General features: G+C 40.3%; 3 protein-coding genes across 3 annotated transcripts in view; all 3 read left to right on the top strand.

Moving 5' to 3' along the window:
- The window catches only part of insra (insulin receptor a), a 49,830-nt gene extending 43,027 nt beyond the window's left edge, over positions 1-6,803 (top strand). Inside the window, exons 11-21 of the mRNA XM_057333596.1 lie at positions 1,254-1,537; positions 1,624-1,763; positions 2,205-2,364; positions 2,563-2,665; positions 2,748-2,815; positions 3,055-3,284; positions 3,737-3,847; positions 4,062-4,221; positions 5,023-5,152; positions 5,250-5,384; positions 5,469-6,803. Of these exons, the coding sequence (XP_057189579.1) occupies positions 1,254-1,537; positions 1,624-1,763; positions 2,205-2,364; positions 2,563-2,665; positions 2,748-2,815; positions 3,055-3,284; positions 3,737-3,847; positions 4,062-4,221; positions 5,023-5,152; positions 5,250-5,384; positions 5,469-5,820 (1,873 nt within the window). The 3' untranslated portion in view covers positions 5,821-6,803. The remainder of the gene's footprint in view (positions 1-1,253; positions 1,538-1,623; positions 1,764-2,204; positions 2,365-2,562; positions 2,666-2,747; positions 2,816-3,054; positions 3,285-3,736; positions 3,848-4,061; positions 4,222-5,022; positions 5,153-5,249; positions 5,385-5,468) is intronic.
- LOC130554158 (NACHT, LRR and PYD domains-containing protein 3-like) overlaps positions 1-16,950 on the top strand; it is an 81,944-nt gene that overhangs the window by 21,565 nt on the left and 43,429 nt on the right. The window lies entirely within an intron of this gene.
- Positions 13,662-16,950, top strand: part of arhgef18a (rho/rac guanine nucleotide exchange factor (GEF) 18a) — a 28,178-nt gene continuing 24,889 nt past the window's right edge. The window contains exon 1 of the mRNA XM_057333619.1: positions 13,662-13,759. Within this exon, the coding sequence (XP_057189602.1) occupies positions 13,732-13,759 (28 nt within the window). The 5' untranslated portion in view covers positions 13,662-13,731. The remainder of the gene's footprint in view (positions 13,760-16,950) is intronic.

Genomic DNA, 16,950 nt, shown 5'->3' with positions numbered 1-16,950 from the left:
GTGGTTTGTTGTTTTCTCCGGAGTCCCAGCGGCGGTCAGACGCTAGGTTGTTTTTGACTCCGCCGAGACCTTGAGTGCATGTTTTTGATAGGTGCGTCTCCACCGGGTTTTGTATCGTTGGCCTTCAGAAGCTCACAGCTGGCTCTAAAGATCCGTTCCACTCCCACGCACACACGCCCATGCGCACTCTCTTCCACGTCCACACGAACATTCACGTGCCAGAGTCCTTGGGTTAGGCTTTCCAGTCGTTGTTTTGGGGAGATGTTGTTTGTGAAGTGGGGACAGACGGCTTGGGCACTGATTACTACGACTCCTACAACGAGGGTTTGTCTAACTCCTCTTCATTGGTGTAAATATTATGACGGTCTGATGCAGCTGCTCTGGCAGTTTGGTCGTGCGGACAGTAAAATGCATCTTGTTTTTTATTCAGATTCCATCATATGGATTAACTTTCGTGAATGATCCTCGGAAGTGCACAGCAAAAGTGCTGAATCTGTGTGAGCTCTTACATTTGAGGAAATAACTGCAGGCCGTGGCACTCTGGTGGTGGTTTACCACTGGAATCATTATAATCCAACCACGCCAATGCTCTCTTGCGCCCTCTAGAGGTGACGTTAGTAATATCGCACAAATCTGAAGTTGGTGTATTCACTCGGATGACTCCAGTTATTTCCTAAACCATAGTTTGGCACAATTACGCAGTCATTCTGTGCCACAATAAAGTGACGATGGGAACTGTTCAACCTCCTGAGAGGAAGCTTAAGTCACAAAGCCAAAGAAGAGTGTTGCATCATCTATTGATGTCATCCTTTTCGCTCTCTAATTTTCTAAATGAAAGGGTTGTAAACTGCCGCTTAAGCATGTGTTTAGTGCAGGTGATCATTAGATTGTTGGGCAGAGGATTTTTTTACGTTACCACAACCAGTGAGAGTTCATGTGAGAGTTTGATCTGTGCACGATGCGACCGCTTTAATGCAAATGCACATTTGAACATTTTGGTTTAACTACTCGGATGTATTTAAGACATTGAACTAGATATGAATTCATATTGAATGTGAAATGAAGCACGGTCATATGTTACAATGGATATTGTATACAGCTTTACATGCGATATATAACCGTTTTTCTTTTATTGGCTGGTGAAAGATGAGAAAGAGAGAAAAGATGTATATACAAATATTTACAGCAAGGCATGACTCTGTAAACGAATAGGCCTTAAGACCAGTTGCCTCTGTATCTGTTGATGTGCCCAGGCCGTCAAGACAACGCAGATCTCTGGTGGGCGTGGCCAATAGGACTTTCTCTCATCTGTACACCACGCCCTCTTCGCTGCCCAATGGCACTGCCACTCGTAGCCCGGAGGAGGAAGCAGAGGCGAGTAAGATTTCGTTCAAGGTTTACGGCAAGGAATCCACGGTCATCTCCAGCCTGCGCCATTTCACCAGCTATCAGATAGAAATCCACGCTTGCAACCACCCGACCGACCCCATTCGCTGCAGCATGGCGGCCTACGTGAGCGCCCGCACCATGCCTGAAGGTACAGGACTGTCTCCACTGAATTACTGTATTGTTCCACAATAAAATCGTTTTGTCGCGCAATGACATCAGTGTGTTGTCTCACAGAAAAGGCAGATGATATTTCGGGGAAGATTACTTACGAGCTGTCAGAATACACAGTGCACATCAGATGGGCGGAGCCTAAGGACCCCAACGGCATGATTATCCTCTACGAAGTCCTTTACAAGAGACTGGGAGATACGGAGGTGAGACGTTGTGGCCTGGACTCTCTCCGGGCACTTTGCTGGCTGCACTTTAAATCCGATTTTTATCAATCCTGTTGAAATCAACATGTGCTAGCACTAAATCAACAGACTGTTTTAGCGTGGTTGCGTCACTTATGTGTTTCCGTAACCATGGAGAAATCCTCCCGGAGACGGTGCAAATGTTCCTAATGTTGTTTTCGAAAGCCTCCGATAAACAAGGGCTTGATTATATAAAGGTTCACAGTCGATGAAAGCAAAGTGGAACATGATGTTTTTGCACTCGGCGGCACCGCTTTGTTTCATTAAAAGCCGAGGATGAGTAATGTTAGGTGTATTTTGTGCAGATGGGTTTTAAAACGTAAAGGACATTATAAAAGTTTAACCAACGTTTAGTTTGCTCAGTCTGGCTGTGCACAAAAGCATTTCTCTGTTGCGTCTCAGGAGCTGCACCATTGCGTGTCCAGAAAGAACTACATTGCAGATGGAGGATGCAAGCTGAGGGTGGTGCACCCTGGGAACTATACGGTGCGTATCAGGGCCACATCCCTGGCGGGGAACGGATCGTGGACGGAGCCAACACACTTCTATGTGCAGGACCTACGTAAGGAACTCTCATCACGCACAAACACGTCTGTCATGCTTCTGAATCACAGTCATCCATTCGGCTGTTGGTCACTGGGGGATTTGTGAAGCTAGGGACAGAATGTACTTTGAAACGTGCGATGAATAGAACTAAATTGAATTGCATTTCATCTAATGTGTGAGCCCGTGACGAGGTTGATCTTGTTTGTGTGAACAGGTGTGGACCCATCCAACATGCTGAAAATTGTGATCGGTCCGGTCATCTGTGCACTTCTGCTGCTGCTGATGGGAGGCGTGGGCTTCTTCATGTTCAAAAAGAAGTATGAAGTTTCTTCCTCGATAAAAAACTTGAGCACTACATTGTATGTGGATTTCATTTATTTGATGTGTTGGTATAACCAGGCAAACAGAGGGACCAACGGGACGCCTTTACACCTCTCCTAATCCCGAGTACTTCAGCCCAGACGATGGTGAGCAACTTTCCCTTTATATACACTGAAGGAGAGGATCCTAGGCAGAGAATCCTGCGATCGATGCAGATTATATTTTGTTCGGCTTGTTTTAATATCCCATTGACAGTCGTATTGATTTAGTGAGATGATGACATTTCAAACGACTTTCTCTCCTGGCGGAGTTCTGCTTCGTCTCGAGCATTACTGTGCGATTCTGTTAGTATAGTATTGAGAATGCGTGTGTTGTGTTTGTGCAGTATACGAGCCCGATGAATGGGAGGTGCCGCGTGAAAAGGTCAATCTGCTGCGTGAGCTGGGCCAAGGATCTTTCGGCATGGTGTACGAGGGCATCGGAAAGGACATAATCAAAGGCGAAGCGCAGACCCGCGTGGCGGTGAAGACCGTTAATGAGTCGGCCAGCCTCAGGGAGAGAATCGAGTTCCTGAACGAAGCTTCTGTGATGAAGGCTTTCAGCTGCCATCATGTGGTGAGACACACGGCTCTTACAATTGGACCGTGTCTAAAGCTTACGAGGCGTAAAACATTCCACACTTAAAGGGATAGCTGTCAAAATCTGTGACCTTGACAATGGCTTTCTTCCAAGCAACTTGAAACATTTAATACAAGATAAAGGGAGATTCACATTTCACATCTAAAACCGCGCGGAAAACGCGAGCCGCTCTGTAAAGTTGAACTATTTGCATCTCGATGCGGCGCCGGCGCTTCCTATTTGCGCACAGGCGTGTCTACATTTAAAATAACGTACTTGCGCATGCAAAAGACGGGAAATGTGAATCAACCCTTAGACTGCAAGCGCCAGATAAATACAACGAGTGTTCATTTGTATATGCATAAAAATTCCTTTGTATCGGTTTCATTGACTGTTTAAGCGGTGTGTCACTGTTTTCTCACAGTTGCTGACATGATTTCATTGGTTAGGTGCGGCTGCTGGGTGTGGTTTCTAAAGGCCAGCCCACACTGGTGGTGATGGAGCTGATGACACATGGAGATTTAAAGAGTTTCCTGCGTTCTCTCAGACCTGACTCGGAGGTAACAAACCGTACCTGAAGAGTTGCTAATGCATTCGCGGTTAGACCCGGATTTGACATTTTTAGTATTGCATAGCTGGACTTTAAGATAACGTGCGTTCCTTTAAATCACAATATCCTGTTATCAAAATGTAAAACCTTCGCCATCTCTACAGCCCATTATTCTGCTGCTGTGGGTTTGTGCTTTACTATGTTGTGGTTGGGTTTTATGGCAGAATAATCCAGGCCGGCCTCCTCCGACGCTGAAGGAGATGATTCAGATGGCAGCCGAGATAGCAGATGGCATGGCTTACCTGAACGCTAAGAAGTTTGTGCACAGAGATCTCGCTGCCAGGAACTGCATGGTGGCTGAAGACCTGACTGTGAAAATTGGAGGTAAACCGCCTTAATATTCAACACAACAGTATATAGCATTCGCATTGAACTAAAAGCCTGCGTTGTATAAAGAAGATGCTTGTCTGACTCGTGTCTGCGCAGCCCGCGTTGTATAAAGATGCGTGTCTTGACTCATGTCTGCGTGTCTTTACTCATGTCTGCGCATCCTGCGTTGTATAAAGAAGACTCGTGTCTGCGCACCCTGCGTTGTATATAGAAGACTCGTCTCTGCGCAGCCTGCGTTGTATAAAGAAGACTCGTGTCTGCGCACCCTGCGTTGTATATAGAAGACTCGTGTCTGCGCAGCCTGCGTTGTATAAAGAAGACTCGTGTCTGCGCATCCCACATTGTATATAGAAGACTCGTGTCTGCGCAGTCCGCGTTGTATAAAGAAGACTCGTGTCTGCGCAGCCCGCGTTGTATAAAGATGCGCCTCACTTTATAACTCCACAGGGTGAACACCCAACCCTACCTCACACACTCTGTTTCTCTGTTGAAAATGATGTGTATGTTTATATAAATGTTTCCAATCTGGACCTCTGCTAATTGCAAGAGTTTACTTCTGAAATGCTCTGCCTTTGATGGACTCATAACTGCGCGAATCTACCCGTGCCATCTAAACCTTCACAAGCGCAAGCGAGTGCCAAACACTCGAGCTGTTGAAAACATTGCGACAATAAAGAATGTGAAAGTGTTAATGAAGTACAGGATGCGGCGCAGTCTATCGTACCCGGATTGTGTAATCTGTTATTGTTAGAGCTTTCTAATGATGTTTTCTTTCCTGTGTTCTTTGGCTGCCAGACTTCGGCATGACAAGAGACATCTACGAGACCGATTACTACAGGAAGGGTGGGAAGGGCCTGCTTCCTGTCAGATGGATGGCCCCCGAGTCCTTGAAAGACGGGGTCTTCACAGCTCACTCGGACTGCTGGTGAGTCGGCCATGTGCACAGACATAAACAAGCGCACGCAGAACGTTTGCCAAATTGACCTCGAGATTTCAACAGCGTGTCCGTTTCAATGGTTCAGGTCATTTGGCGTGGTGCTGTGGGAGGTCAGTACTCTGGCTGAGCAGCCCTACCAGGGACTGTCCAACGAACAGGTCCTGAAGTTCGTGATGGATGGAGGATACCTCGACAGACCAGACAACTGCGCAGACAGAGTGTGAGTATATCGCTGACGTTCACAGTCTTAACATACCTGGTTGTCAGAAGATGTGAATTTCTCCATCTATTTCTTCATTTCCAGACATAATCTGATGCAGATGTGCTGGCATTACAATCCCAAAATGAGGCCCACCTTCCAGGAAATCATCGAGATGCTCCGCGAGGACCTGCATCCCTCGTTTCAGGAGGTCTCCTTTTTCTACAGCGAGGAGAACAAGCCGCCTGAGACGGAAGATTTTGACATGGACATGGAGAACATGGAAAGCATCCCACTGGACCCGTCCTCGTACTCTCAAAGGGAGAGCTGTCTAGACGGGGACGAGGGCTCGTCCGTGGGCCTACGAGGGAGTTACGAGGAGCACGTGCCATACACGCATATGAACGGCAAGAAAAACGGCCGCATCTTATCTCTACCCCGATCCAACCCCTCCTAATATAACCTCCTAACCCTGACAAGCTAGATTAGATGTTTTTTATAGATTCATTTTTATCATGCTCTACATCGCACGCCCCTCAGAAAACAAACTCAGGACTTTCGTTTTCTTCTTCGCTCCCTCCATATGAGGACGATACGGGGTGCAGGCGTGGTTTTTGTATTTCAAGAAGAAAATACACATCATCTGCTTCTTTCCCGTCATTTTTATATGGTCAGGTTTCAAGGACTGGTCAAATGGAACAAACTGTGAAATTATCCTCAAACCAGAAGGCTGCTTTAAACACGATCTCCTCAGACTCTCCCCACGCCCGCCAACAAAGTTCTCCGACTCGCCAATGAACAGAAAACGTCAGAAATTAAGAAAAAGTGACCTTACTCTGTTTGTGGCCTGCGTCAGTGCAACATGGAGTCGTGTCCGAATTTGGTGGCAAACATGTTGAACTTTCCAAGAACAAACTGTCGGCGGGGATGCCTCTGCTTTTCTACCTGCTACTCAGTATTCCGGACTGCACAAACAGAATGAACAGATTTTGGACTCTATTTTTTTATTTATTTGCTTATCTGTGCTTTTCTCAGTTTTTCCTGGTGTTCACACATTTACAGCTGAAGGATATTTAAACCGTTTTCAGGACTAAAAGAGTTCCTCAGATTGACCAATAGTTGCTGCTTTAATATACTTTAGTGTACACATGATGACGACGATGAAAAAAGTATATATAAATATTATTATTAATGTTTTTGTACATAGTTGATATGTTGTCATTTGAGAGCTATTGCCGGTTGTAGAAATGTTTTTACATGTTTGTCTCGGATCTTTATTTTTTCTAATCCAAAAATCATACTAATCATCCAGGACCTCTGACCAGCCAGCAGCCCTGACGCGCACACGAGTATTGTAGATGTGTTGGGCTTCAGATGTCTAATCTTGATATCAATGGAAATAACTGCTGTAAATAAAGCAGTGAGGTGCATTCAACCAGACGATCCATGCGTTTCTGTCGTTTTTCCTCGTGGGCCTGTCAACACGGCATAATAGAAAACGTGTTTGTGCGAGTGTGCGTGCGAAACGTCTGAGCACAAGTGTTTGGAATCAACCCTGCAGGATAGTGTTGATGAAAAACTGCATTGCGTTCACACGTTTGTTAGAAGTTAAATACAAGTGCGTACCTGCTGTAATAAAAGCTTCATGGTTTCAGGAATATCTCAAAGTAATTTGGACCAATAGTCAGGTATACATGAAAACCTAAATCTTTCTGAACGGTTAAAGGTTCATGCCATGCAAAGGAACTTATGAGGTGCAGTTTGTCAGCAAATGCTGTTTTAATACGATTGTTCTCCCAATTAAAACTTCCTGTCGTTATTTATTCACCCTCATGTGCCTCAAAACCTGTGTACGACTCTTTCATCTGTGGAACACAAAAGAAGATATTTTGAGAAATGTGTTGTTTGGTTGCCAACCTTAATCAAACCAAGTATTTTCTTTTTGTGTTGCAGAAGAAAGTCATACAGGTTTGAAATGACACGAGAGGAAATGTTTTTAACATCTGCTTTTTGATTTTTCTACTGATTTGAACAGCTCCAGGTCGTGCAGATTCTTAAATACTATGAGGTGTAGTTTTACACAAAATTGAGATCTTTACATTTTGTGTTTCACCAATGACCTCAAATGTGACCCTGGATCACAAAACCAGTCTTAAACAGCACAGGAACATTTTTAGTAAAAGACAAAAATACATTGTGTGGGTCAAAATTATCGTTAGAAAAAATCATTAGGACATTAAGTAAAGATCATGTTCCATGAAGATATTTTGTAAATTTCCTACCTTAAATATATCAAAACTTTATTTTTGGCCTGCGGCTGAGTGGATGGTCTGCCACAGTGACCGATTAACAACTTCAAAGGCAATTTTCTCAATATTTAGATTTTTTGCACTCTCAGATTCCTGAGAACATGTAAACATGTCTAAAAATAATCAATAGAGGGTGTTTAAAGGTCAGTCATCTCAATGGAGGCGAAAAGCACATTATTGCCACCTGTCATTCAGCACAATGTCCAGGGAAATCGGCCTGTTGTTGTCCTCTAAGGCAGGACTTCTTAAAGTTACTGTAATCCACACCCAGGGCTCTGCAAAATGATTTGTTGTAAATTATAAAATCACTCATTGTAACAAATCTTTCTTGCTGCTTATCTTTACCTTGATAATGTTCCATTAGAAAGTTCTGTCTACAGTTTGAGCAGCTTTTAAAGTTTCTGCGTTTAATATAGCAACAAACAAAAAATTAGGGACAGGTACTGGATTCTAAATGTATAATATATAAAATAAAAAGATAAATGGGGATTTTTGAACAGGTCAAATGCAGATAGAACCTTCTAAATCTGAAAACACTTTCTGCTTGGAATTACAGGGTTCTGTCTCTAATTCAAGATAGGGCTGTCGCGATTATTGGTCCGTGTACTTAGCGGCCAACAGATTTTCCTTTCGAAATTAGAAAATCAAGCTTTTTTTCTTTTTGCGTTGATTATAGAAATGGGAAACCAAAAAAAAAAACCCGTTGTCCAATTTTTTCAAACGTGTTTATAAACGGTAATCTGGAATTAAAATACACGTGTGAAAATCCTATGTCTCTTATTTGTGCAGTTTGTTTGTAGTGACCCGGAAGCGGAAGCTATCGAGTAGTGTGATTAACCGTTCTGTTGATGTCTTTGGAACATGTCGTTGCACGAATATGCAGGTTTTATTACAGAAAAAAGAAAAGGTTACAACACGAACACAAAGGCCACCCCATGTTAAAGCTTGAGTGATGCAGTAGTCATTCCCTTACGAAAATTAAACATGTTTTTTTTGTGGTACAAGTGTAGTAACCATGTTTTTTTGGTGCATTGATTACTTGGGGCAGTAGTAAAACCATGGTTTTTCAATTTTAACTGTAGTAAAACCATGGTAAATTTCCGTAAGGGTTATCATATAAGCAGTGACATCGGGGTTAGTCTGAGTTGATTGAATATAAATGATCTGCATGGTGTCTTGACCCCAACATATTTGTCACCTACTTTTGCAGAACTAGCCATTCTTTTTAGTTTTTTTTAATAATGCATGTGTTGTTTTGCCACAACAGATGGAAAAACAATACCATGGACCAAGAAATGTGAAATACACTACAATGTGATAGTGGTATACATATTATAGAGCTGTGAATTATATTATGAGCTGTTTTGTTAATACAGCATGAACTGCATTTATATGCATCTATGGCCAAATACAAAGAAGCACAGAGCACTTGGACGCATATCTATATGTCAACAAATGCACACTTTCCAAGTCCTATTAAAAAATGTATAGGCCATTTGTATTGGCAACTGACATTAACAGTGCAACTATATTCACAGTAGGATTGGCTTTTACAATGCACTGCTGTTCACATGAGAATCATACCCACAACAAATATAAGTCCATAAGTCCATGGTTCAGGACCACCCCCGAACTTAGACATCCAGCTACATCAAATCAAAGACTCTGTAAGATGAATGATACAAATAGAGTTTGACAGTGAAAGATTATAATTTAAGAACATGTCCACATGCCCCGCCCACCTTGATTGCTTCCGCTTCCGGGTCGGTACAAACTGCAGAAAATAAAGACATAGGATTTTCACACGTGTATTTTAATTCCCGATTACCATTTATAAACACGTTTGAAAAAATTGGACAACGGGTTTTTTTTTTCGTTTCCCGTTTTCTATAATCAACGCAAAAAGAAAAAAAAGCTTGATTCCCGATTTTGGTTTTCTAATTTCAAAAGGGAAATCCGTTGGTCGCTAAGTACACGGACCGCTGTCACGATTATTAAATAATCGTCTCATCGCGATTGTTTGACCTCATCGCGATGGTTTCAGATCATCGCAATTATCGCACATCTCTATAGAAGACACTAGGGGGAGCTGTAGTGCATATGCATATTGCATATTTTAGTGTATATATTGTAACTAAAGCATGGTAATACTTGTTAAATGTACCACCACAACACAATCACTTAAAAAAACTAAAGCATATACCATAAAAATAACCTGCAGTACAATTTAATATTATTTCAGTGTGAAAACCAGTCTACCAAAATCTCATTAACATAGAAGTAAACTTTTATTGTAGTCTTGCAAGTGAGAAAAATACAGACTAGAAGCTTTTCTATGATTGATAGTATTTTAATGGTGGCTTCAATTCACTCCTGATCAATTTACTTCATTTACAAGTATTTGGCGGTTGTATTATTGACAGGTAAAAGCCTAAACCTCAAGTATGATGACCCAATTTTTTCCTATGTATTTCCAAGAAAAAGAACATAGTCTTTATATTCAGAACAATATGGTCGTTTCAAAGCTGAATAAAAAATGTATGAGAATTAAAAGTCAAACCTCAAAAACAGACAATTAATCGTCATAATCGCAGTGATTTATTAGACAATTAATCGTCAGCCAAATTTAATAATCGTGACAGCCCTAATTCAAGCAATAACCTTCAAGACACACAAACAGTAGCTATAGCTGAAATAACATGCTACTGTTTATTGTTGTAATTAAGATCCCATCAATTACATTTTTGACTGTATGACCTGTAACGCTTAATGTGACATTTTAAGAATTAATTAATAAAAAAGGGAAATATATAATAGGGATCAAAGAAAGCTAATGCTGATTGGTCCTCTTGTGTGCATTCAAAGTGTTAATGAAAGTCACAAATGAAACCTAATGGAACGAAGTTAAATAGAACCTTTCAGTTTAAAAAAAAGTCCCAAACATGTACAAAATGTAAATAAGTTGTCAAAGAATAAGAATGTGTGAATAACTTAAAGGGACATCCAAAAATGAAAATTCTGTCATCATTTACTCACGCTTTTGTAATTTCATACATGTATAAATGACTTTGTTCCGATGAACACAAAGAAAGATATTTGGAAGAATGTTAGTAACTTTCAGTTCCGGGACATCATTGACTACCATAGTAGGAATAATGGTAGTCAAAGGTGCCCGAGAACTCTTTGTTTTCCTAAATACTTCAAAATATCTCAGTATGTGTTCAACAGAACAAAACATAAAAAATCCTACTATGGTAGTGGATGATGTCCCAGAACTGAAAATGGCTAACATTCTTCCAAATATCTTACTCTGTCTTCATTGGAACAAAGAAATTTAAACAGGTTTGAAATAACCCCAGGGTGAGTAAATGATGACAGATTTTTCATTTTTAAACTTCAGAATTCCAAGGTGAGGTCATGTATTATTGCAATATTCCAATTCCACAAGCAAAGCTAAACTCATGTATATAATTTGAGCAAATACATGATTGAGTTTGGTTTTACTACTGTCGATTTTATCAAAGCTTTTAAGATAATAAATAAAAACACGTAAATGTTGTTGAGTCCAAATGCAGTCTGAACTAAATGACCCTCTGTTTAAAAGCACATTAGTGGCATTAACATTTTTCAAGTATAAATGTATTTTTGTTTATAACTCTTACACATGTCTAAAGTATTTGGGTAAAACTATAATACAAATACTTTGATAAAGCTTTTATAATGCTTGAGTAAAGTAATTCTCTTTGAATATAACCGTGAAGGCTTAAATGATGTGCCACGAACAAAACTAAGCTTTTGCTGCCATCTGCTGTGCTGTGCAACATAAAAGTCAGAAAAATGTGAACACAATTACTGTAAACTATACTTTTTAGTAATCATTATAATCTTAAAAAAAAATCTTTGATTTAAATAAATAGATACATATTGCTCAGCAATAATTACGTCATTGTTTTACAATCCCATTCATTAACAATAAATGCATTAGGATACATGAACTACGAGCAATTTAGTGCATTTATTTAAACTGTTTAATGTTAATTAATACAAATATTATTGTTTGTTCGTTCACATTATGATACATCTTTTGATTTAAAATGTACAAAGGCTATTAATGCTCAAATGTAGATTAATAAATACTGTATGTATAGGCTACTGTAAGTATTGTTCATTGTTAAACTAACTCTAAAGCGTAACTTTAAAGGGATACTTCACCCAAAAATGATTCTGTCATCATTTACTCACCTTTGAGTTGTTCCAAATCTGTATAAATTTCCTTGTTTTGATGAACACAGAGAAAGATATTTGGAATAATGCACAACCAAACAAATCTGGCCCCTATTGACTCCCATAGTAGGAAAAATTACTTTATCATTTTTTTGTTCTGTTGAACACAAAAGAAGACATTCTGAAGAATGTAGGACAGCAAACAGTTCTGGGGCACTTTTGACTACCATCGTATTTTTCCTACTATGGTAGTGAATGGGTGTACCCAGCTAACACAGTTACGTTGTGACGACTTACCTTGACCGAACCATAGTCGTTGCCATGACGTACCACAATAACGTTCCAGCGACGTAACTTTGTGATTCCCATATTCGTCGTGACGACGTAACATTGGACTTTGTTGGGACATGGTGATTACCTCCTGAAGACATTCCTGGGATGTACCATATTCGTCGCAACAAAAAAACGTTTCTGGGACGTGATGAGCATGTCCTAAACAGTCACGTTGTTAAAATCTTTTTTTATATTTAATTTAAACAATTATCATCCCTCACATGGCGGATTAAATTAATTTGTGATTTAATCTGTGCGTTAAAGATTAATGCACAGTATAACGATTATAAAACTCAACACAGCACTGTACATCACAACCAGATATTTTATTTATACTAGTATATGACATAAATAATCAAAGACTTCAACACAATATAGGGGATTTAAAGCAGATATTTATTGAAAGAGATGAATAAACATTATGTTTAAGCTTAAAGGCGGGGTGTCCGATTTCTCTTAGCCATTGTTGATGTTCAAATCACCAAAACAAACACACCCCTACCCCCCTCTTTCGCTTTCGTGAGCGCTCGGCTCGGCTAATGTCCGTCCTGTGCACTGTGCAGCTTACCGCTGATTGGCTACAAGGTTGTTTTGGTACTCGGCCCGACTCAGTTGTCTAAGCGTAATTCGGAAATGGGTTACCCCGCCTTTAACATTATATTGTTGTCTTACCACATAAGTTTAGCAGGTTGTCCGTTTTTAAAAACAACAATCAAAAGCTTCTTTAGTCACATTCACAAACATCAGGGTCCGTTCATTTAAACGCGCCAAATCGATCGAAAATCACTAAAATATGTGTTTACTCTCACATCTGTAAGGTATAAAGTAAAGAAAGAATATTAATAAACCGCTAAAGGAATATAAGGCAGTGACGAAAAAAGACATGACCGTTAACGTTTATAAATAATGCGAGCGCACGGCTCTTTGCAGAACAGAAAAGGCGCGTGCGCGCACATATCAGACGCGCGCACTAAATAAATAGAAACGCAGTTTAGTTGTGGTATCGAATTAAACTCCTGTTTAATCGCTGTCAGAATTAGGATTTATTGCATTAGTCTTGACATTATAACAGATTTTACTCTGATCATAAATTTTCCACACAATAACATAATAAATAGAAATGATTAATTCACGACGTTATTTGAGGACGTGGCTAGGACGTTTCTGGAACGTTAGCAGCAATGACCAGATACGTTAATTAAAGGACCAGTGTCCAGGTTATCTGAAGACCAGTACATCACGTCGCTACGACGTTCTCCATGGGATTAATTCACGACGTTATTTGTGGACGTGGCTAGGACGTTTCTGGAACATACGCAAAAATTTTAAGAAACGCAACGTTGCAAAGACGTCCTCAGAACGTGGTCACAAAGTAATGTCACGGTGACCAAATGAAGACGAACTGGCGACGTCGTCAGAACGTACTGTGTCAGCTGGGTAGAGATCTGTTTGGTTATAGCATTCTTCCAAATATCTTTCTCTGTGTTCATCAGAACAAAGACATGTATACATATTTGGAACAACTCGAAGGTGAGTAAATGATGACAGAACTTTCATTTTTGGGTGAAGTATCCATTTAAGTATGATGAAACATGAGCTGTGTGGGTGAATGAGAGCAGTGCTCTCGAGTGAATGGAGCTCCGCGTGGACGCGCACACACAGTACTGCTTCACTCTCAGTAGTCTTGTGTGTGCGTGCACTTGTAACCGGTACGGTACGGATGCTACATTAAACAAACCCCGTCGAAAAAAGTGGACAGAACTGTCACAATTTGGCACTAAACCGTCCGGAGTGGAAATGATGTAATATTTCTTGAAACTGGTAAGTAGAAACGTTGTAGACAAAGTTTCTGCTTTGTGTTTACACGTTCACCGAGGCCATTGCTGTTTAATAATTATTCGGCTTCGTTAGACATTCCCATTCGTTCGTTCTTGTGTTGTTTAGAAACGTATTACGTCTGTTAATCGCTACTTTAGGAGGTTTTAATAGCGTATCATCATCATTCGTTTATCGTTGCGGTTGCCACGGAGAGTGTGAGTGAGTGACGTGAGGCATCAGAAACCGAGAAAGTTTCGCTCTGAACGTGTTAAGCGTAATGGGAAATAAATGTTGTTGTTTTTTTAACCGCAGGTGTGTTGTGGTGCTTTTCTTGTTTTGTGAGGTGGTCAGTGCTGGAATTTGTGAAATAAATGCGTTTTACACGCTGAGGAATGCGCGTGGCCGCTGCATTCCTCGCATTCTGTCTTCGATTCATGACCGATTCGCTCGTGATCCGATGTCTCTTGCACGTCTTCCGGTTTCGTTAGGTTTAGATAAGGCTGTTGTGGTTAGTTTGTGGTTAAAAGAGTGAAGTACTTCCAAGTGGCCATGACTGTTTTCCTGTGTTCTGGTTTGATATCAGACATTAAACCACACCGAGCGCAATCCACTGCGTTCAAGTCACATGCTGATGTGAGAGCTACTGCACTGCTTCATACTATTCGTGTTATTACATTGTGCTCCTAATGAAATCAAACCCTTTACTTGCCTTGTCAGTAATGGACAGCTTCCTTTAAGTTGCTGTGTAATCTTCATCTTATCTCATTTTCTGAAAGAAACGGGGAGGGTTTCTTTATTTTATCTGCTTTGTTGATGTGAGAGGGGGAGGTTGGCATCATAGTCAGCAGTCTGCAAAACAGCACTAGTAAATCAGTTACAGCGTGTGTAAACACAACATTCTCATATTCCCATCATCACGCCACGCAAACCAGTAAAACCTAAAAGCTGTTGACGGGTTTAGTTTGTGAGAAACACAAACACTTCTGTTTAGTGTTGTATATCCAGAAAGGAAGCAGCAGGGCGTATTGTTGTTTCTACCCTGTGCTTCAGACCGGGACAGCCTGCTTTTCCCGTTTGACAGATAAGCGTGAATCATAACCGTTCTTCAACCGTGTGCTGCGTTCAGCTTTATCCAGCAGATGATTCATGGGAAGGCGCAGCCTGCAGAAGAAGTTGTCACTCGGTAAGAATGGTTCAGTGAAACCACCTGTAGGAAACAAACTAACATTACATAGCCGAGTATTCCTATTCCTAACACCTATTCCTAACACCTATTCCTGACGCGTGGCTCTGCTCAGAGCGTTTTACTTTAAATCACTGAGGGCCCGAGTGCTTTCTTCTGTCTTTCCTCAGGGTGCAGCAGGATTTGGGGATAAAATGTGCAGCCTAGTCTGTATCCTGCTCTTCAAAACAGTCATTTGTTTACATACACAGCGTGAGATGTTTGCTCTTCTGGTTCATGTACAGTGCATTTAGCCTCAGTGTCCTATGCTGTAGTCTTTCTGCATGAATGCACTGTTTGGATAGCAGGGCGCACATTGTACTTTTAAGCATTGTTCGTGTATTAATAAGGTGTAACGCTGGAGGACGGACTTTAAACAGCTGGGTTCTTTAAAGAAAGTTAAACTATAACCGCAGTACACAGTGGACATAAAGTAACTGGGTTTCCTTTTCCTTTGGTGCATACGAGTGTCAAACGCTATGTAATTTAAAACTGGGCTGTCACGATTATGAAATTTAGCTGACGATTTATTGTCTATTAAATAATTGCGATTATGACGGTTAATTGTCTGTTTAAAGGCTTTGAGAATTATAACCATTCATTACAATTAATTTATTCAGTGAATAAAATGTAGATTAAGAAATGTGAAGATAACTAACATTCCCTATAGAGTGACCTTAACGGAAAAGACTGAGAGGATGATGTCATCTTGCTGTGTAGATGCAGCAAATCTGAAATCACTTTAATAAAACTCATAAACACAAAAAATGCAAATCTCAAAATGTCATTCGAATGTAACCGAGTGCAGATCAAGGACGGTGCAAGTAAAATGCTGCAGATCACCCTTGTTTTCTAAGGATTTGCAATAATTGCGTTTATCTGAAATAATTGGAATTATGATAAATAATTGCGATGAGACGATTGTTTAATCATTGTGACAGCCCTAATTTTAAAAAGTTTTTTGTTAAAGGTTTGGACTACAAGTATATCAGTCTTACTGTAGCTAAAAGAGAATGTACTAAAAACATCACACAAATGTGAATATGGACTGTAGCACATTGTTTCGTTGTCCTCAGACCATCCCATGAGCCGTTTTGGGCTCCTCCTTGTTCTGTATTAGACCCGCAGGTTATGTTCTTAACATGTGCTACCATGCCATTAACCTCAGACAACAATGTCTATTCCATGATGATTTGTCAGCATCTGGCCTGTAGATTTTTCTCCTTCAAACTAGGGTTGTCAAGGTACCATAAACATATCTTACGATACTATACCGTATGAAATATCACAATACCAAGTAGTATTGCGATACTGTGTCATGTTCATATTTATAATCTACAAAATAGACCAAAATTCCTTAATACACAGATCCAAATGAAACATGTTGTTTTAGTGAACTATATTATACTGTATTATACTACAATATTTGTTGTGTTAACTGTAGTAATTGGATAAGTTTTAGCAAATTCTGTAGTATACTATAATATTTACTGTGGTAAGATTTGAAAACACTAGTGTCTAGTCATTTTAGTAACGTTTACTGTAGTAGCTACTAAAAATTATTTTTACATTGGAACTAATTCAATAAATGTGCGACAAATTGCATTTATAGCAATGCTTATAAAGGAAAGTGTTAAGGTCTTTGCACATACAGTCTGAAATTTACGTATGCGTTTTTTCG

This window comes from Triplophysa rosa, linkage group LG5 (genome assembly GCF_024868665.1).
Source record: "Triplophysa rosa linkage group LG5, Trosa_1v2, whole genome shotgun sequence".
In the NCBI taxonomy this organism is placed as follows: Eukaryota; Metazoa; Chordata; class Actinopteri; order Cypriniformes; family Nemacheilidae; genus Triplophysa; species Triplophysa rosa.
The sequence above is the reverse complement of the archived record's forward strand: the minus strand, read 5'-3'. Positions and strand labels throughout refer to the sequence as shown.